At 44.7% G+C, this 22,366-nt stretch overlaps 1 protein-coding gene across 1 annotated transcript in view; it reads left to right on the top strand.

The window, feature by feature from the left end:
- The window catches only part of SUGCT (succinyl-CoA:glutarate-CoA transferase), a 1,605,135-nt gene that overhangs the window by 255,329 nt on the left and 1,327,440 nt on the right, over positions 1 to 22,366 (top strand). The window contains exons 7-8 of the mRNA XM_069730210.1: positions 11,130 to 11,221; positions 11,950 to 12,093. Of these exons, the coding sequence (XP_069586311.1) occupies positions 11,130 to 11,221; positions 11,950 to 12,093 (236 nt within the window). The remainder of the gene's footprint in view (positions 1 to 11,129; positions 11,222 to 11,949; positions 12,094 to 22,366) is intronic.

Below are 22,366 nucleotides of genomic sequence, written 5' to 3'. Positions count from 1 at the left end.
CTAATCTATGTGCCCACTGTGATCTCTGTGCCCCCCCGCTATGTGCCCTAATACAATGTTTTTGCTCCCCCAACTATAAGCTCCCTGTGATCTCTGTGCCTCCCAGCTATGGTCCACATGTCATCTCTGTGCCCCTCTTGTGATCCCTGTGCCCCTCAGCTATGTGCTCCCTGTGATCTCTGTGCCCCTACTGTGATCCCTGTACCCCCTGTTATGTGCCCCTGTCATCTCTGTGCCCCCGCTATGTGCCCCAATATGATCTTTTTGCTCCCCCAACTATAAGCCCCTTGTGATCTCTGTGCCTCCCAGCTATGTGCTCCCATGTCATCTCTTTGCCCCTCCTGTGATCCCTGTGGCCCCCAGCTATGTGCCCCCTGTGATCTCTGCACCCTGCTATGTGCCCAAATATGATCTCTTTGCTCCCCCAACTACAGGCCCCCTGTGATTTCTGTGCCTCCCAGCTATGTGCCCCCATGTCATCTCTGTGCCTCTCCTGTGATCCCTGTCACCCCAGCTATGTGCCCCCTGTGATTTCTGTGCCCCTCAGTGATCTCTGTTCCCCCTGTGATCTCTCTGCCCCCGCAGCTATATGCCCCCCTGTGGTTTCTGTGCCTCCCAGCTATGTGCCCCCTGTGATCTCTGTTCCCCCTGTGATCTCTCTGCCCCTCCAGCTATATGCCCCCTGTGATCTGTGCACCCAGCTATGTACCCCCTGTGATCTCTGTTCTCCCTGTGATTTCTGTGCCCTCTAGCTATATGCCCCCCTGTGATCTGTGTGCCCCAGCTATGTGCATCCCTGTGATCTCTGTTGCTCCCAGCTTTGTTCCCCCCTGTGATCCCTGTGCCCCCTGTGATCCCCTGCAATATTTGTGCTCCCATGTGATCTGTGCCCCCTGTGATCTGTCCCCTCCAGCTATGTGCCCCTCCGTGATCTCTGTGCCCCCAGCTATGTGCCCTCCTTTGATCTTTGTGCCCCCCTGTTACTTCTGTGCTCTCCAGCTATATGCACCCTGTGATTTCTGTGTTCTCCAGCTATATACCCCTTATGATGTCTGTGCCCCCCAGCTATATGCATCCCTGTGATCTGTGGCTCCCAGCTTTGTGCCCCTTGTGATCCTTGTGCCCCCTGCTATGTACCCCCTGTGATATTTGTGCTCCGATGTGATCTGTGCCCCCTGTGATCTCTGTCCCCTCCAGCTATGTGCCCATCAGCTATGTGCCCCTCCGTGATCTCTGTGTCCCCCAGCTATGTGCCCTCCATTGATCTTTGTGCCCCCCTTGTAATTTCTGTGCCCCCTGTGATCTTCGTGCCACCCCTGGAAAAGCAGCTGTTAGAAGCAACATGATCAGCATCACCTAACATCACAGCTGCACCAAAGAGAAGCAGCTCCAGCCATCACTTTAAGGGTGAGTTACCGTAATTAATTGTTTGACTAAATATACCTGGGTGATTTTTATGTGGCCCCCGAATGATGGTAGAAATTTCCAAATGGCCCCTGGCTGGAAAAACGGTTCCCCACCCCTGACTTAGGGGATAATGAGACATGCACTTCAATGTCCCTTCTGGGCTGTAGGCCCCAAACTGTCCTTGAATATACTGTATGCCAGACTTTCGGTGCGCCATCTTGCTGGATGGAAGCTTGGTACTAGGTAGCTTCACTCTGTCTAAGACTCTTACAGACTGAACTCTTTCACATTCCCACTGAACTAGGAAGTGCTTGCCTTTTTTTATCAGATCTAATCCCTGTCCAAATGTGGGCTATTCCCAAGCTGTTAACTATGTCTTACCCAAACTGATACAACTATATCCCTATGCCTTGTAATGGTTCTTCTATGGACAAACCTCCCCACTCCCCAGGGACAGCATTTGGGGTAGAACCTCCAGGAAAACATAAAACAGCCATAAGGATAAAATGCTAATTCTTTAATGAAAACATATACCGTAACTATATAACGTTAATATTCATATTCTAACATTCAGCTTCTTCTTGATTTGGCATCTTTTTCTACCCCCCTACACATGCATGATTCACTTTGAGAAATAATAGCTTGCGGGGAATAACCTGGTCCACTTGGTGGTAACAAAGCCACCTATTGAATACCCTCTATGACAGTACACTGGAGGCAAGACAATTCATCTACATAAATTAAAATTTTTGTTATAGAAATTGCATGAAATTCCAAGAATTTTTGTTTACTAACTTACGAAAAGTTTTCCATTTGTGCTCTGCACATGGTCCAACCAGGGGACGTCACCCGAATAGATTCTCCTACCCCCAAAAAATGTATATATGCCAAAGATGATGGTAATAGATGAAATCTGTACTGGGGAATTTTGGTCTATGAAGATGAGATTAATTTTGGCCATTTTACCATATGTTAGCTTACCAACTGTAAGTATTGATATGATTTTTGAGGTGTATTTTACCTAGCCATTACATCTTTCTTTTTTTGTCATAATTACACATACTTTTTTATATTTTTCTTTATTAATTTTATTTTGTTAGTATTATAATGTAGAGATTTTAGCATAGCACTAAAATACATTTTAAACTTGCATTCACATTTTTCAATTTTAGATTTTAAATTTTATTTTTATATATTGATAGCTTATATGTGCTGCCACAGGCAGCATGTATGATCTCATGTATGTATGTATGATGTCTGCCATGTATGTTTGACTGAAATGCCACAGTGTTTCAGAGGAAAACACAGTGCCTTGCGAAAGTATTCGGCCCCCCTGGAACTTTTCAACCTTTTCCCACATATTATGCTTCAAACATAAAGATACCAAATGTAAATTTGTGGTGAAGAATCAACAACAAGTGGAACACAATTGTGAAGTTGAACAAAATTTATTGGTTATTTTAAATTTTTGTGGAAATTCAATAACTGAAAAGTGAGGTGTGCAATATTATTCGGCCACTTTAACTTAAAGGGAAGGTACCGTGTTTGTAGATCATTAATTAATCAATGTAATGTAGCATAACATGCTGTTATAACCCAGATTTGAATGCATGTAAAACAGATTTTGTGTGATATATGAGTAGAAAGAATGCACTGGGGGCTGACATCTTGGTTTTGCAGCAGTAGCACGTCACTATCAGTGTCAGATTACGGCACCCCATGGACATAGGAGATAATAGAGCGGCTCGGACCCTATCTGTAACATTGCAGCAGCATTAGCAGTGAGCTGGGCACGCCTCTGTGGGCTGCACAACTCACTGCTGTAGGTGTGACTAGCTGCCATTTTATTATAGTCCAGTGCTATCTGTTCAGCTCCACTTACTCTCTATTGCAGGACAGAAGCACTGACTGCTCCTCTGTACTGCAGGTTCTGGGCAGACATCCTCTGCTCTCACACTCTGCCGTGTGCTTCTCCTGCTCTGTCTCCGCCTCCCCACAATCCCAGTGATCTCCGGTAAACTGCACTCTCCCCCTGTGTCGCTCTCCCTCTCTGTGCGGCGTGGGGGGCTCTCTGTGCGGCGTGGGGGGCTCTCTGTGCGGCGTGGGGGGCTCTCTGTGCAGCGTGGGGGGGTCTATATGCGTGTATGCAAGCATCGTCCGATGGGACTACAAGTCCCATCGGACGATGCCTGCTACAATGACAGTGATTGACACATTAGCCAATTATGGGACAGTAATAGTCCCATCATCCGGCTAATGTGTTGAATGAAAAAAAAAAATACTCCATACATACATGCTACATACATGCTACATACATTGCATTCATACATGACATACATATAGACATACAGTACATTAAACATAGAGTTCATACTCACCATTACTTGTCACTTTGTTCCCCGAAGCCAGTGTCATCTGTAAAAAAAATATGAAAAAAACAAACAACCAATATACTCCCTGTCTGCAGAAATCCACGAGTGTCCCACGACGATCTCCCGTGGAGAGCAGCAGCATCAGATAATGCGAGTGCTCTCTAGGGGCTCCAGGAACACAATGACAGCAGGAAGGTATCCTTCCACCACTGTATTCCTCCGCCGATGGAAAAAAAAAAAGAGTCCCTAGTCTCACTTTATGCCATTGGTGTATGAGAAATTTTCCCAGGCAGCAATTGCCATAAAGTGAGACCTTGTCCTAAGGTAACCTCTCAGTGATGCACTGCAGGAGCCATTGTCTCCTGTCAGTGTGTCACTGAGGGTCCTATAGAGCAGTGACATCACCTGATGTCACTGTTCTATACTGGAGATCGTCGTGGGACACTCGATATTAATTGGACTACGGCGGACAGGTAGTATACGGTTTATTATTTTAAGTTTTTTGCAGGCGCTGAAGTATGGTAAGTATGGTGAAATGAAGAATATTAAAATACTTTTTTCCTAATGTGTGCGTGTTTTTTTTAACCCTTTTTTACTATTGGATTAATAACGGATAGGCGTCTTATTGACGCCTCTCCGTTATTAACCCGGCTTAATGTCACCTTACAATAGCAAGGTGACATTAACCCTTCATTACCCCATATCCCACCGCTACACGGGAGTGGGAAGAGAGGGGCTAAGTGCCGGAATAGGCGCATCTTACAGATGTGCCATTTCTGGGGCGGCTGCGGACTGGTATTTGTAGCCTGGGGGGGGGGGGGGCAATATCCATGGCCCCTCTCTAGGCTATGAATATCAGCCTGCAGCTGTCTGCGTAGCCTTTCTGGCTATAAAATATAGGGGGACCCCACGCAATTTTTTTTTGGGGGGTCCCCTTATTTTAATAGCCAGTAAAGGCTATACAGACAGCTGCGGGCTGATATTCATAGCAGGCTACAGATATTGGCCCCCGGCCGTCGGCTTTCCCCCTGTGGCGCAGAAAATTGCACGGGCGCCCACGCGGTTTTTTTTTTTTTTTTTTTTTTTATTCAACCCTCACAAAGGCCTCTATCACACTTGCGTCGGTACGAGTCCGTCGCTATGCGTCGGGCCGACGTACCGACGCACGTTGTGAAATTTGTGCCCGACGTGGGCAGCGGATGCAGTTTTTCAACACATCCACTGCCCATTCTGAAGTCTAGAAGGAGGGGGCGGAGTTTTGGCAGCGCATGCGCGGTAGAAAATGGCGGACGTGCTGGACAAAAAAAGTTCACTTGAACGTTTTTTTGTGCCGACCGTCCGCCAAAACACGACGGATCCGTTGCACGACGGACGCGACCACGCGACGTGTGGCCATCCGTCACGATCTGTCGCTAATACAAGTTTATGGGAAAAAAACGCATCCTGCGAGCACATTTGCAGAATCCGATTTTTTTCCGCCAGATCCGTTTTTTCCACCGGATCCGTTTTTTCCCGCCGGATCCATTTTTTCCTGCTGGATCCGTTAATTCCCGCCAGATCCGTTTTTTCCCGCCGGATCCGTTTTTTTCCACAATTTCCTTTTTTTTCTGCCAAATCAGGGTTTTTTCCATCGGGTCCTTTTTTTCCCGCCTGATCCGTTTTTTTCCACAATTTCCTTTTTTTTCTGTCAGATCAGTTTTTTTTCCATCGGATCCTTTTTTTTCCCCGCCTGATCTGTTTTTTCCCGCCAGATCCGTTTTTTTCCACAATTTCCTTTTTTCTCTGCCAGATCAGTTTTTTTTCCATCGGATCCTTTTTTTCCCGCCTGATCCGTCTTTTCCCGCCGGATCAGTTTTTTCCCGCCGGATCAGTTTTTTTCCACAATTTCCTTTTTTTTCTGCCAGATCAGTTTTTTTTTTCCATCGGATCCTTTTTTTCCCGCCTGATCTGTTTTTTTTCCACAATTTCCTTTTTTTTCTGCCAGATCAGTTTATTTTCCATCGGATCCTTTTTTTCCCGCCTGATCCGTTTTTTCCCGCCAGATCCGTTTTTTCCCGCCGGATCCATTTTTTTCCACAAGTTCTTTTTTTTATCTGCCAGTTCCGTTTTTTCCCGCCGGATCCGTTTTTTTCCACAATTTCCTTTTTTTTCTGCCAGATCAGTTTTTTTTTCCATCGGATCCTTTTTTTCCCGCCTAATCCGTTTTTTTCCGCCGGATCCGTTTTTTTCCCACAAGTTCCTTTTTTTTTCTGCCAGATCAGTTTTTTCCGCCGGATCCGTTTTTTCACGCCAGATCCGTTTTTTCACGCCAGATCCGTTTTTTTCCACAATTTACTTTTTTTTCTGCCAGATCATTTTTTTTTCGCCGGATCCGTTATTTTCTCATTGAGTTGTATTAGCGCCGGATGGCCATAAGTTTCATCCGTTTTTTGCAGGATCCGTCAAAACAGCTGTTTCCGCCGGACGGAAAACACATACAGAGGAACGGTTGAATCGCGATCTCGCCTGCCGCTATTGCGGGCACATGTCAGTCATGTTTTTTTCTATTGACAGACTGGGCGATTCTGAACGCGGCGATACTAAATATGTGTAGGTTTGATTTTTTTATTGTTTTATTTTTGATGGGGCAAAAGGGGGGTGATTTAAACCTTAATTTTTTTTTTTTTTCATATTTTTAAAAACATTTTTTTTTACATTTGCCATGCATCAATAGCCTCCATGGGAAACTAGAAGCTGGCATAGCCTGATCGGCTCTGCTACATAGCAGCGATCATCAGATTGCTGCTCCGTAGCTGAATTACAGGCTTGCTATGAGTGCCGACCACAGGGGGGTGCTCACAGCAGGCCTGCATCAGTAGCTATAGAGGTCTCAAGGACCTCTATGGTTACCATCCTGACGCATCGCCAACCCCTGATCATGTGACGGGGGTGGACGATACGCCCATTTCTGGCCGCGCGTCTGGAAGCGGTAGTTAAATGCCGCTGTCAGCATTTGACAGCGGCATTTAACAGGTTAATAGCGGCGGGTGAATTGCGATTTCACCTGCCGCTATTGCGCGCACATGTCAGCTGTACAAAACAGCCGACATGTCGTGACTTTGATGTGGGCTCAGCGCCGGAGCCCACATCAAAGGAGGAGACACGGCATGCGCAGAACATGTTGCGTTTTTTACTGCGATGCGTTTTTCCCCCAGAAAAAACGCAACATATGCACAAAAATTGCGGAATGCATTATAAATGATGGGATGCATATGTATGCATTTTTAAATTGTTTTTATCACATTTTTATAGCGAACAAACGCAAAAAAATGCGAAAAATCCTGAACGTGTGCACACAACCTCAATGTGTATCTCCCCATCACACTCCATATGTGTCTCACTCATCATACTTCACGTCTCTTTCTCTCCCATCAGTCACTCTTAGGCCGGGGACACACACAACGTATAAAAAAGGTCCGTTTTTGATGGACGAGAATCGCACAAATGTTACCAAAACAGTGATCCGTGTGCAGTGCGAGGATGCGATTTTCTCGCATCCAGTGATCCGTTTGGCATCCGTGTGACATCCGTATGGCGTCCGTATGGTGAGATTTTCTCACACACTTGCAAAATGAGCAAATAATGGCTGAGCCTTTCCTGTCACCTGCCCAATGCCTGAGAATTTCTCGCACGTCACACTGATGGTCCGTGTGCTGTGCTATTTTTTCTCACCCCCATAGACTTTCATTGGCGACTCTCGGCCGAGATACGCTGACAATCGCAGCATGCTGCGATTTCACTCGGATCCTGAATACGGCCGAGAAAATATCGGATGATGGGAGCTGCCCCATAGATTAACATTGGGACGAGTGCTATGCGATTTTTTTATCGCATTGCACTCGTCCGTATTGCGGTCTAGTGTGACCCCGGCCTTAGCCATACAATGCATCTCTCCCCTCCCTCCATAATGCCTGGCTATTCACTGCAGAGCTGGAGCTCCCAGACAGCTCCCAATGCTGCTCCATGCACACCACATGTCTTCACTCTTCTTGGGTCCAGATGCTGCTGAGCCCACTGTGTTCTGCTCCTCTGATGCAGTAACTGCTGGTGATAGCAGGTCACAGGGCAGTCACACACAAAATGGTGCTGCCCTGTGATGCTGCTCTTCATTCTTACTGTTGGGGCAGTAACTGCTGACATCACCACTTCCCTCCCCTTTTGGGTGGTCTAATATCCTTGGGGCAGAGCTGCTAAATCTTACTATAGCTGCTTGAGGTCTAAAACGGAAAATGCTCCCCCTAGTGGTAAATATGTATATTTGTAGAAAAATATATAATATTTTTCATATAGAAATGTTTGCAAACAGTGCAAACATTGCATTAATACATTTTAATTACTATTTTAAGCTTAATTTCACAAAAAAACAAAATACGAGAAAACTGGTGGCACCTTCCCTTTAATACTTTGTTGTGCCACCTTTTGCTGCGATGATTCACATTCTTGTCATGTCACTGCATTGTTACTGTTTTCCTCCTAAAAATCTATACTTTAATTTGTATTATTTTATAAATCTACTCTTGGCTTTCAACACTGCCTGATTTCTTCTGGGCATGCTCTCAATCAGATCCAAGCATGTGTTTACCGAAATCTGATCCGAGATCTCCTGTACGCATTCCCAAAGTTGGTGCATATTGGTCGATTCACTTGGGTATGTATACAGCTTTTTCTAAAACTCTACTCACAACTGTTCAATTGGGTTGAGGTCTGGAGACTGTGGGGGCCAATCCAGCACCTCCACTTCATTGTAATTGAACCATTTCTTTGCCAAAATTGACATATGCTTCTGGTCATTGTCCTTTTCATACCCATAGTACTCGAATGTATGAAGTAACTTGTCTTATAGGGTACTCATATATAGTTTTGCATTGAGACCACCATTGATCCAGGTCAAGTATCCAATGCCTCTGGCTGTGATACAGCCCCATATCATCAGGCTTCCTAAGCCGAACTTGGCAGTTCCTTCAATTTCTCCATCTGGTAGCCCCTTTTTTTCCTTTGTTTCTTTAAGACCCATTTGCACCCATCAGAGCCTAGTCTATTGACTTTCATTTCATTGCTCCAAATCACCTGTTTCCAATCTTCTACTGTCTACTTTTTGTACTTTCTTGCAAACTCAAGCTGACATTTCTTATGACGATTTTGAAGTTGAGGCTTCTTTACCTTTTTTTGGGCCGCCATTTCAGACTTGTGTAATGTGCGTCACATGGTGCTTGCATGGACGCTTGCATACGATCCAGCTCCACTTCCTTGTTTTTCGCTCCAAAACTGATAGACATGGGAAGAATTGACTTGTTCACTGATATATTGCCCGGACTTTACCTCTTGGCTTCTAAATGGATGTACTTAATTTTGTATTCTTACAACTGCCCTGGCACTCACATGATGCAGTTTGGCAATTTTCTTGGCTAAAAGACTGCTATTGATGAGCTGAATGATGCTATTTCTCTTTTCTTGGGAAATCTTCATGGCTGCTCCTCGATTTGAACCAATGATATTTCACTTGGGAATCAACCTAATAATACACTGAGCTATTAGGGAATGTGACAACTGGTTGCATTTTGTAGTATACAGGAAGATTTCTCCACCACCAGGAGCAAAACAGTAACAATGCAGTGACATGACAAGAATCTGCATAACTAATCATATGCTGAATAGTTGTAAGTCACATTTATGTATGAGATAGCTAATTGTCTACAAAATTAATGATAGTCTCACGTTCGAAGCAGTAGTGGATGGTGAGATATGGAGCCTGAAAGTCAAAAGTTCAAAACATTGTTACCCTTTTGCTCCTCACTATATATCAACAGAGTGGCATTTGTAGTTTCAGATCATTGATCTATAAGTAGCAAGCAACCAGATACAGACTGGGACTGAAATTCAGCCCTGGCATTTGAAATCACACAGGCCCATGCTGTCCCCATCTCCAAGCAACAGATGGGAATATATTACTAATATTACCCTGCATGGCGGAAAGCAAGATTTACTACAAGACCAATATTTCTAATGATGCCTCCGTCACAACTCTTTACAGTATGGCTGTCTTGAGAACACTGATTCTGTTAATAGTGTAACAGACAAAGAGGCCCATGACCAGACCGGCCCTTCTGGCATTTGCCAGAATTGCCAGATGTCCAGTCCTGCCCTGCAAGCAACCAACACTGTTCTGCCCTTCTATTGTGGAGAAGTGTAAGAGACTTGAGCTCTACAGCTAAGGATATAAAAGAACACAGCTGCCATACTGATGCAAATGGCAGGAGATTAAATCCTGATCGTGCACAAGGTGAATTCTACACTTACTTTAGCTTGATGATAACTGAGAGCTGTGGGGCTAGTCAGGAGTATATGGGAGAAGGGGGAGGGGACTACAGCAATGAAAATAGTGCTGCTGGGAAATGTCGTTTTAGCAGGAAAGAATAGTACTGCCCATTCTGCTATGTGAAACTGGATGTATCAAGGGGGAGGTAAAGATAAAAATAGACACAATGGTACAAGACAGAAACTCATGTTGGCCTTAGTCTGTAAATGAACATAAGCATACATCTACTGTGCTATATGAAAAATAAAACAATTCTGGGAATAACCCTTTAAAGGAGACCTGTTATTTGATTAGTGCTGCCCAAACCGCAGGCGGGATGAATCAGAGTCTGGCTGCAAGATTGCAGCCCGGTATATCTTTGTTTGAAATTATTGCATTTCGGGGAAAAACCACCTTTTGACATCTGGCCAGAGACCAGACTAGACCAGCACCATGTGAATGGATTGGTGGTCGATCAAGCTCACTGACACTCCAATTCATACTTAGTGTAGACTGAGGAAGACAAAACGAGTATAGCCCACGAACGTCTTCAGCTGTCCTGTTAAGAATGAATGAAGCAGCAGTGTGTATGATCAACCACCACTCCAGAAACCTGGGGCTCTTCAGTGCACCACTTCTTGGGATTGGTGGGGAGCCTAGTGCTCAGACCCCAGCGATAGTGAAGTTATCGCATACACGGTGGACCAGGGATCATTTCCAAACTTGAGAATACCCCGCTAAGGGACCCCTGGCTAAGCAGGTAGTTGATTGTCTAGGTTAAGGCATGTTCAGTTTTACCCAGGTTGTATCCTGACCTTGTTTTTTGTCTGCAGCCCGTCCTGACCCTCTGTCTGTCTACAGTTTTGAGTGAACCCCAGTTGCCTAATCATGTATTAGTTATTAGTAAGTAGAGCAGTGTACCTTACAATTCTAGGCGGTTTGTATTGTTGCAGATTTCATGCCTTACTGGAAAAAAACTGCACTTTCATCAAATACTTTGTTTTTTTTACATGCAGGTTATGGCCAAACAGGACCTTTGTTTAAAAGAGCAGGATATGATGCCGTAGCATGTGCAATGTCTGGCTTGATGCATATTACAGGACCAGAGGTAACATTTCTATTTTTTTTTTAGCATTATTTTATTGTGTTTCTTATCTGATAAAATGGATAATTATATACTGTTTTCCAAATCCAATGTGCCACCATTACCTTTAGGCAATAAGTCAGACGTTCTGTTAAGTTACAAATCAATTTTTTTGATCCAAAAACTTGCACCAAAAGTGCTACAATGCATTTCTTCAAGGTTTACAAGCGCAAACCTTTCCAATCACATTTGTTAGCAATTGTAGCATTTAGGTTGCTGACCTTTGTTGTGCTTTCGCAAAGACTTAGCATAATTAACCATTTAGGAGGGGGGAGTGGTTGGTGCTGATAATCCCATTTAGTAAAGGAGAATATAACTTTGTAGTTCACAAGGTATGCCTAAATCATTCTCCCATAGAAGTCAATGAGTAGTTTTCTGACTTTCCTTTGTCAGTCCTTCTGAGAAACATCTCTGAATTGCGTTTTTCTGAGCAGCTGTCCAGGCAAGATGGCTGCTCCCGTAGTCATGTACATAAATAGAATAAATCAAAACATACAATCAGAAAATAAAAATGTATTATACAAAGGTGATACTTTCTCTTTGATTGCATGTTATATAATTATTGCTTATAAGAGCAAAAAATGTGGTGGGTAGCTGCTTTACTGTAATAGCAGCTACTGTAATTATAGAAAATATTTCCTGTAAATCAGCAGAGTTACTGTGCAATCTAATAAAAATCCGTTGATTTTTAGGATGGAGATCCTGTCCGCCCAGGTGTAGCTATGACTGACCTCGCAACAGGGCTATATGCTCATGGAGCCATTATGGCTGGTTTACTGCAAAAAAGGAAGACTGGGAAAGGAATGCACATTGACTGCAACCTACTTTCCTCACAGGTAATTAAGTGTTATTTTATTACAGCAATTATTACAGTTGCATTTAGCTGTTAGATATTAGGCACCAAAGTAAAGGAACTAATAAAAATGTAATTCCATATAATGGGTCCTTTACAAAAGTGCAGACATTTTCATCAAAGTACCTATTGTTCTTTGTACACCCACTCTTCAGTTTTTGGAAATTCCCTTTTAAAATCAGTCTTTTACATACATTTAAAGGGAATCTACTGTTGGTTTTTTTAATCTCATCTGAGAGCAGAATAATGTAGGAAAAGAGATCATGATTCCAGGGACGTATCACTTTACTGGGTGCAGAAGTTCTGTTACAGAGCTTTCTCTGCAGTAGATGTAGCAGTACTCAGAAAGCTTATCACGTCCACACCACTGATTAGCAGCTCACTATGTACATTGTATATTGACAGTTATGTGATAATCAGTGTTGGGGGTGTGGATGGACAAGGAGGCACGTGGCCAGCTAGTCCAGCAGTGAGAATCTCCTGCATAGTATTGAAACTACAGCACACAGCCTAATAAGTGACACAGCGCGGAGATCAGTGTCTCAGCCCGTACCTCATGCTTCCATCAGATTATATAGGAAAAACCTACTGACACATTTCCTTTAGCGCAATAGTTATAACTATTATTCAATACAAAACACTTTAGCATGTTTCAATGTTTTTAACTCCTTAATAACCTCAGATACACATTAAAACGGCAATCGCTAAGGGGCCTTATTCCCTCATCGCCATTTACAGCTATTGGGAATAAATAAATAGCGTTGCCTCAATGTTAAAATTGTACATTACAGCTGACACCCTCTAGTATTGGCCCCGACTAGTTTTGAAATCAAACAGGGTCGAATAACCCCTGAAATACCACTGTCAATCATGACATTGGTATCTAAGTGGTTAAAAGGAGGTTAAAAGACCCCCTATGTTATGATCCATCCCCGTGATCATAATCACAAGTGCCGTTCATTGCCATAGTACTCTAAGGTCATCTGATGACCCCAGGGTATGTGTTGTGAATTCTGTTGTCAGGCTCCCTCCTGTGGTCATGAATGGTACTTCGGCTGGTTCTGTCCATGGACTTTCTCTGGTGCCTGTGGGTGTTTCTGAGTTTCCTTCCACATGTGACGAGGCTAATTCGTTAGAGGGCTGCTCTATTTAACTCCACTTAGATCTTTGCCCCATGCCAGCTGTCAATGTTGTACTATGGCTCCAGTTCGCTCCTGGATCGTTCTGAGTTCCTGTTGCTCCAGCAGAAGCTAAGTTCCTCTGTGCTATTTTGCTTGTTTGCTATTTTTTCTGTCCAGCTTGCTTTTGTCAATATTGCCTTGCTTGCTGGAAGCTCTGGGACGCAGAGCGGCGCCTCCCGCACCGTGAGTCGGTGCGGAAGGTATTTTTCCCTGCACTCTCTGCGTGGTCTTTTGTAGGTTTTTGTGCTGACCGCAAAGTAACCTTTTCTATCCTCGGTCTGTTCAGTAAGTCGGGCCTCACTTTGCTAAATCTATTTAATCTCTGTGTTTGTATTTTCGTCTTTACTCACAGTCATTATATGTGGGGGGCTGCCTTTTCCTTTGGGGAATTTCTCTGAGGCAAGGTAGGCTTATTTTTCTATCTTCAGGGCTAGCTAGTTTCTTAGGCTGTGCCGAGTTGCATAGGGAGCGATAGGCGCAATCCACGGCTATTTCTAGTGTGTTTTGATAGGTTTAGGGATTGCGGTCAGCAGAGTTCCCACTTCCCAGAGCTCGTCCTTATTATCAGTAACAATCAGGTCCATTATTTGTCCAAACCACCGGATCATAACAGTTATGGTAGCCTGTTAGATCTCACTGACTCAGAGTCTAACAGGCTGACTCAGTGAGTCACTGACAGGTCTCAGGCACTGTAGTACACGGGCACTGCAATGCATGAGACCAACGATCAAAGTAAAAATTATACATGTCCCACAGTGGGACTAAGTGAAAAAGTGAAAAAACTTAAATAAAACACATAAAGTAAAAGCCGCAAAAAAATCACAAAAAATCCATTTGCCACTAAAAACGCAGCCTTTGTTATAAAACTCAAATAAACAAAAAAGTACACACAATTGGTATTCTCTCTTTCTCCCCATGACAGCACCACGGAGATAGGGGATCTACCCCCAGGAACAGGAAACCTACAGATAAAATGGCGGTACCTCTCTCCTGCATCAGTTGGTTTCCTGTCCCTGATGGGGAACCTACAGTCGACATGGAAAGCAGTGCATACCTGAGGATCGTTGTGGGATGCCAGACCCGACCAGTTCGATCCAGGCAGTGGGTCTTCCCTGCCTCAGCTGGGGCAGTTGCCTGAAGCACAACCGCCGGGGTCAGTGGGCTCTGAGGGTGTGCGTGGAGAGGTGGCAGAAGAAATTAGGAAGACCACCTTTCGCAGAGCGTGTCTCGGCTTTCTGCAGCGCGCGCAGCGTCCAAAGCTCCGGAGCAGCAATGCGCAAGCGCGAGATTCACGCCCTTATGATGCGTGCAGGGCGCTGCAATGCATTACTGGGAAACCAGTACTGCATAGGTGTAAGGCCTCTAATGATGCGGAGGGCATAATGCATCACTGGGAACGCTGTGGCCGGGCACGCAGCACTCCCTCCTGGAACAGAGGCTGTGGAGGTCCCGGAATAGGGATTTAAACAGCGGAAGCACCTTTATACGGGACCATACCAGCATGAGTGACCAGGAGCTTCCAGAGGAGCAGGCCTCGCAGGGTCAGTCTCCCCATCCTAGCCAGCGGCAGCAGCATCCACGACAGCAGAAGCCACGACAGCAGAAGAAGTGGACGAAAAAGGATTCTTCCCATAGATGCAGCGACAGCAAACACTCGGGCTCTCAACACAGTAAGTGCTCCAGCGTGATCGCCAGTGGAAAAGAGAATCCATCTTTGGGAATTCTTTCCCCCTCGAATCCAGTATCCTTCTTTCTGCTGGGATGGTAAGTGGACTTCGTGAAAGTCCACTTTGTAATTAGGGTCCTGTTTTCCTTCTTTCTTATAGGGGAAGAGGTGTACCACCAAGTCTAAGCATAGGATTTGTGCACTCTGTACAGAGGAACTGCCCGCTACTTGGGGGAAGAGACTCTGCAATTCTTGTATAGAGCAGACAATTTCCAAGGAGTCCCTGAAACTTGCTTCAGACCTCAGGTCTTTGATAAAAAATCAGGTGGAGGACACCCTTAAATCCCTGCAGAAATCGGGGAAAAAGCGGCAAAAAACCACAGATAGATCCCCAGAGTATGGGTCCAGTAGTAGTGAGAGGGATATAAGCAACTCAGATTCTCCTAGTTCATCATCTTCTTCCTCGATGTCATCCTTGGAAAGTGGTCGTAGCTGTTTTCCAATAGGGGAAACAGACAGTCTAATTAAAGCAGTTAGAACCAATAATGGGTCTAGTGGACCCTCGGCCCCAAAAAACTGTTCAAGATATGTTTAGTGGGGTAGAGCAGAAAACTAGGAGGTTGTTCCCAATAAATGAGAAAATTCAATCATTGATTAAGAGAGAATGGAAGAAGCCAGAAAAAAGGGCCTTCTTACCCCAAAAAGGAAATACCCTTTTGAGAATCCTGTTTGTTCATTTTGGGAAAAAGCACCGAAATTGGACGTAGCGATCTCCAAATCTTCCCAAAAATTTGCCCTACCATTCGAGGATATTTGGGTGTTAAGAGACCCCAGGGATAAAAAAGCGGATTCATTCCTCAAGAGTTTCTGTGAGGCCACCAGAGGGGGGGCTAAAGCCTGCCATCGCTGCCACCTGGACGGCCAGGGCTCTAATGATTTGGTTGGATCACCTGGAGTCGCAGGTAAAAGACAAAACCCCTAGTGACACAATTCTAAAATCCGTCCCTGTAATGAGGGGGCGGCGGCTTTTCTGGCGGACGCATCAGCGGATTCGGTCAGTTTAGCCACTAGGTCAGGTTCTCTTGCTAATGCGGTTAGGCGGGCCTTGTGGCTTAAGTGCTGGCTGGGGGACCTGCAGACAAAATCAAAATTGTGCTCTATTCCCTGCAAGGGCGAGTTCCAGTTCGGTCCCACGCTAGATGATATCCTGAATAAAGTAGGAGATAAAAAGAAATCTTTCCCTAACCTCTCTGGTCATTCCTATAAACGGCCCTTTCTGAGTAGGAGATGTTTCCAGAGAAAGCCCCCCAAAAAACCCCAGGATAGGTGGGAGGATAAAAGGAGCAGAGGCAAAGGGTTCATGTTTAATAAGTCCATTGTCAACAAAAAGCAATTCCAATAAGGGTGTTTTCCGGGTGGGGGTTATCTTCCTTTCTCCTCGCCTGGGAAAAAATATCCAGCAGTGTGTGGATTCTGGACACAATAAGATCGGGACTAAGACTTAACGTCCATTCCCCCCATCATTCATCATGACCCTCAAAAGAGGAACAGCTGGCCTTACAACAAGAAATTCTGGGCCTAGTGGAGAAGGCCGTTCTTCAGGAGGTCCCCCCGCCAAGAAAGAAGGGAAGGTTTTTACTCCCCTCTTTTCTTAAGGAGAAAGCCAGATGGGACATTCAGTACAGTTGTAAACTTGAAGGGAATCTGTCACCCCAAAAATTGTATATGAGCTAAAGCCCCCGTCACACACAGCGAGATCGCTAGCGAGATCGCTGCTGAGTCACAAGTTTTGTGACGCAACAGCGATCTCAGTAGCGATCTCGCTATGTGTGACACGTAGCAGCGATCAGGCCCCTGCTGTGAGATCGCTGGTCGTGTCGGAATGGCCTGGGCCATTTTTTGATCGTTGAGGTCCCGCTGGGTAGCACACATCGCTGTGTTTGACACCTTACCAACGACCTCGCTGACAGGACGTCCCATTGAATCATCATGAAATAGCATCGTTCTACAGGTCGCTACAGTTTGCCGCATCGCTGCTGCGTCGTTGGGGAGATCGCACTGTGTGACATCTCACCAGCGACCACATAGCGACGCTTGAGCGATCCCTGACAGGTCGTATCGTTGTCGGAATCGCTCAAGCGTCGCTATGTGTGACGGGGCCTTAAGGCCACCAGCATCAGGGGCTTATCTACAGCATTCTGTAATGCTGTAGATAAGCCCCCGATGTAACCTGAAAGGTAAGAAAAACAGGTTATATTATACTCACCTGCTGCTGTCCGGGTCCGATGAGCGTCGCGGTCCGTGTCCGGCACCTCCTAGCTTCATACGATGACGTCCTCTTCTTGTCTTCTTGCCACGGCTCTTACGCTCGGACAGCAGCGGGACCGCCCCTGGGTGAGTATAATATAACCTGTTTTTCTTTCAGGTTACATTGGGGGCTTATCTACAGCATTACAGAATGCTGTAGATAAGCCCCTGATGCCAGTGGCCTTAGCTCATATACGATTTTTGGGGTGACAGATTCCCTTTAAGAAAGCTAAACAAATGTTTGGAGGTGCAGCCATTCAAGATGGAAACAATAAAATCAGCTGTGAAAATGCTATTTCCTTCCTGTTTCATGACTGTGTTAGACCTAAAGGATGCATACTATCACGTCTCCATCCACAAGAGCTATCACAGATTCCTCAGGGTGGCAGTCACAATACAGGGGAAGATAATACATTATCAGTTCAAAGCCCTCCCATTTGGGTTGGCCATCGCCTCAAGGGTATTCACCAAGATATTGGCAGCGGTAATGGCACACTTAAGAGAGCAAAATATCTTGATAGTCCTGTACGTAGACAACTTTCTGGTAATAGGCAATTCCCCCCGTCAGTGCAGAGACCAGATAGATAGCGTCACGGGGTCTTTAACCAACCTAGGCTGGCTTCTAAATTTTCCAAAATCCAGGATCATGCCTAGTCAGGTACAAGAGTACCTAGGCATCATACTAGACTCGAACAAACAGGAACGTTGTCTCCCAGATCAAAGGGTTCAAAACACGGTAGAAGTGGTCTCACGAATAAGGGACAGCCCCTTCACTACCTTGCGGTAGGCAATGTCACTCCTAGGGACAATGACTTCGTGTTTCCCAGCTGTTCAGTGGACTCAGGCCCATACCAGAAAACTATATTGGGAAATTTTAGCTGCAGAAATTTCTCTAGAAGGAAATTTAGAAGGGTGGTTAACCCTCTAATCAGAGACAGTTATTTCACTGCAATGGTGGACAAATGCAGACAATTTAGTTCAGGGCGTTCCATGGGTTTTGCCAATCTCACAGGTCTTGACTACGGACGCAAGTCCCTGAGGCTGGGGGGCTCACCTGAACGAGCTGTTAGCCCAGGGGGGTGGACAGAGAAGTTGAGATCAGCATTCGTAAACGTGAAAGAACTATCCCAGAGGCTGGGGGGCTCACCTGAACGAGCTGTTAGCCCAGGGGGGGTGGACAGAGGAGTTGAGATCAGCATCCTTAAACGTGAAAGAACTATCCCAGAGGCTGGGGGCTCACCTGAACGAGCTGTTAGCCCAGGGGGATGAACAGAGCAGTTGAGATCAGCATCCATAAACGTGAAAGAACTATTAAAGGGACACTGTCACCTGAATTTGGAGGGAACAATCTTCAGCCATGGAGGCGGGGTTTTTGGGTGTTTGATTCACCCTTTCCTTACCCGCTGGCTGCATGCTGGCTGCAATATTGGACTGAAGTTCATTCTCTGTCCTCCGTAGTATATGCCTGCACAAGGCAATCTTGCACAGCGCAGGCGTGTACTATGGAGGACAGAGAATGAACTTCAATCCAATATTGCAGCCAGCATGCAGCCAGCGGGTAAGGAAAGGGTGAATCAAAGACCCAAAAACCCCGCCTCCATGGCTGAAGATTGTTCCCTCCAAATTCAGGTGACAGTGTCCCTTTAACTGTTAAGTTCGCTCTTGTACATTTTCTGAATACTCTCCTGTCCCACCACATGAGAGTGTTCTCGGACAACCGGGTAGTGGTAGCGTACATGAATCATCAGGGGGCATCAGGTCCCGCCCGCTAATGAACGTGGCAGGCTCAATTTTTCAGCTTGTTGAGGACCACTTGAGCTCATTGTCAGCATTACACATAAAGGGGGCAGAGAATCGAACAGTAGATTTTCTAAGCCAAACCCAGCTGAAACGGGGCAAGTGGGAGTTGAATCAAATGGTATTCGATCAAATCGCAAAAGAATGGGGATGTCCAGCCATAGACCAGTTCGCAAACAATTGGAACCGGAAAGTAAATACCTTCTGCTCAATAGATTTCCTGGGGAACCCAGTTGCTCTAGACGCGCTCTTGAACCCTTGGAATTACCATCTAGCATACACCTTCCTGCTAATTGCCCTGATTTTGACAGTTCTGAGGAAAGTTCGTGTGGACAGGGCAAGGGTAATTTTGATAGCCCCCTTCTGGCCGAGAAGAACATGGTTTTCTTGGCTAAGGATGTTGTCCCTCTCCGACCCTTGGGTTCTCCCGGATCTCCTAGGCCTTCTTTCCCACGGGCCAGTGGTGCATCCTCGAGTAAAAAACTTATACTTGACAGCATGGAACTAGAAAGATCACTTTTGAGCAATCGGGGGTTCTCACTAAATTTAGTTGCCACTCTTTTACAGAGTAGAAAACCTCTAACCACCAAATCATATGGGATAATCTGGACATTTTTTTGTCAGTTTCAGGCACCAGTTTGGGTGGGGAGGTTCCACTCACGGCCATATTAGAGTTTCTACAAAAAGGTCTGGAACAAGGGCTGGCCACAAATACTTTGAAAGTTCAGGTTGCGGTGCTAGGAGCCCTATAGAATTTTGACCTGGCGGGGAATCACTGGATAGCTAGCTTTATCAAAGCTGCAAGCTGATGTAGACCCATCCTCTCTTATGATACCCCCCCTGGGACCTGAATTTGGTCCTCTCCGCTCTAACTAATGCCCCCTTTGAACCTCTATCACTTAAGACTTCTCTTCTCGTAGTGCTAAAGTCAGCCCGTATAGTCAGCCATATCCAGGCACTGTCGGCATACCCACCTTTCATATAGATTTTAGAGGATAGAGTTGTTCTTAAAACTGACCCGGCCTACCTTCCAAAAGTGGCGTCTCGGTTCCACAAGTCTCAAGAGATATCCCTTCCTTCTTTCTGTCCCAATCCCAAAAACAGGAGTGAGGAAGCCATACATACCCTAGATGTCAGGAGATGCATAGTCAGATATCTAGCAGCCACGCGGGAGTGTAGGAAGGATAGGTCTCTCTTTGTGTGTTTCCAGGGTCCACAGAAGGGTCAGAAAGCATCCAAGTGCATGCTTGCAAGATGGATAAGAGACTCTATCACCCTGTCATACTCATCACAGCCATTCTAGAGAAAATAAAGTCCCACTCAACTAGAGCAGTGGCAACTTCCGGAGCAGAAAGAGCTGGCGCCTCGATAGAACAGATATGTAGAGCCGCTACTTGGTCTTCCCCCTCTACTTTCTTCAACCACTATCGGCTGGACCTAGCCTCCTCTTCAGACCTTACCTTTGGGAAAGGGGTTCTGGAAGCAGTGGTTCCCCCCTAATCTGCATATCTCTGCAATTCTCTTCGTGGTGCCGTCATGGGGGAAAGAGAAAAATATAGTTACTTACCGATAATGGTATTTCTCTGAGTCCATGATGGCACCTGAATAGTCCTTCCCTTCACATGAGGGTGTGCACACTTAATTTCTTTAATGTTATGTTTAAAAAAATAATTTATGCCCCACGGTGTCTCCATTAAGTTTCATAAGTAATGATAAATATTTTTATTAGTTATTCATGTGTTAATCTGAAGTTCCTTTGATGCTCTGTAAAACAACTGATGCAGGAGAGGGTACCGCCTTTTTATCTGTAGGTTTCCTGTCCCTGGGGGGGGATTTCCTCTCTCCATGGTGCAGTCATTGGCTCAGAGAAATATCGTTATCGGTAAGTAACTATATTTTTCACATCTGTAACTACCCGATCTATAAAACTGGAATGTTAACACCGTAAAAAAAAAGTGTTAAAAAGCATTCCAAAAATGTCACTTTTTCATCATACTGACACACAGAAAATTGAACAAAAAACAATTAAAAAGTCGAATGTTAAAAAAATGGTACAAATAAAAATGCCAAACCGCCCCACAAAAATCAAGGCCTAATATGGCTCATTCGTCAAAAAAATAAAAAGTTACAGCTCTCACAATATGACGATGCAAAAACAAATTATTTTTCGTAAAATATCGCTTTAGTCTGTAAAAGTAGCAAATTCTAAAGTAAGATTTAAATTTATTACTCTAATTGTACTGACCCGACGAGAAAATCAGTCTTATCAATTTTACTGTGCTGTGAACTGTGAACCGCGCAAAAAAAATTACGTTTTTTTTTATTTTTATGTCTGAAAAATCTGAATAAAAAGCAATCAAAAAACATTATGTGCCCCAAAATGGTAACAGAAAATTATCCGACTCACTGCGCAAAAAAGTAAGCCCTCATACAACTGTGTTCACTAAAAAATAAAAAAGTTACAGGTCTCAGAAACCCTGCTCTACTTTATTTATTCAGGTGATGTAATGATATCTGTCTTTATCAGTTATTATTTATGACTGCTCTGCATTTCCACTTGTAACCTTAATGAAGTATATCAGTTATCTTTGTATAGTTGCATTTATTCTGAAAAGGGCAGATAAGCATTAACTATGCTATGGTGATACACAGGAGGATTTAATTCCCCTCAAAGAATAACTGTGTCTATGTTCACATTGCACTTGGCGCTTGATATATTAATTTGGGCAATCATCTCAGCAATCTGAATGAATAATATGAGACTTTGATTTATTATTATTCTGATTGATCCTGTAGTAGACAGCCTATTGTCTTGTGCCACCCCCTCAGGAAGTCCTTTTTTCTATTTTGTCATTTTGCTTTTTTATTTTTTGTTTGTTCTTGATTTTAATACATATTAATAAAAATATGATTTTAGTTACCGTATATACTCGAGTATTAGCCGACCCGAGTATAAGCCGACCCCCCTAATTTTGCCACAAAAAACTGGGAAAACTTATTGACTCGAGTATAAGCCTAGGGTGGAAAATGCAGCAGCTACCGGTGAATTTCAAAAATAAAAATACATGCTCCATACCATTCATTATTGCCCCATAGAGGCTCCATATAAAGCTGTGCCATATATAATGCTCCATACCATTGATTATTGCCCCATAGATTATCCATATATAGCTGTGCCATATAGAATGCTCTGCACCATTCATTATGGCCCCATAGATGCACCTTATGCTCCTTATAAAGCTGTGCCATATATGCTCTGCACCGTTCAGTTTGGCCCCATAGATGCTCCACATAAATCTGTGCCC

This window comes from Ranitomeya imitator, chromosome 6, assembly GCF_032444005.1.
Source record: "Ranitomeya imitator isolate aRanImi1 chromosome 6, aRanImi1.pri, whole genome shotgun sequence".
Lineage (NCBI taxonomy): Eukaryota > Metazoa > Chordata > Amphibia > Anura > Dendrobatidae > Ranitomeya > Ranitomeya imitator.
Note: the sequence above shows the minus strand (reverse complement) of the source record. Positions and strands in the feature narration are given on the sequence as shown.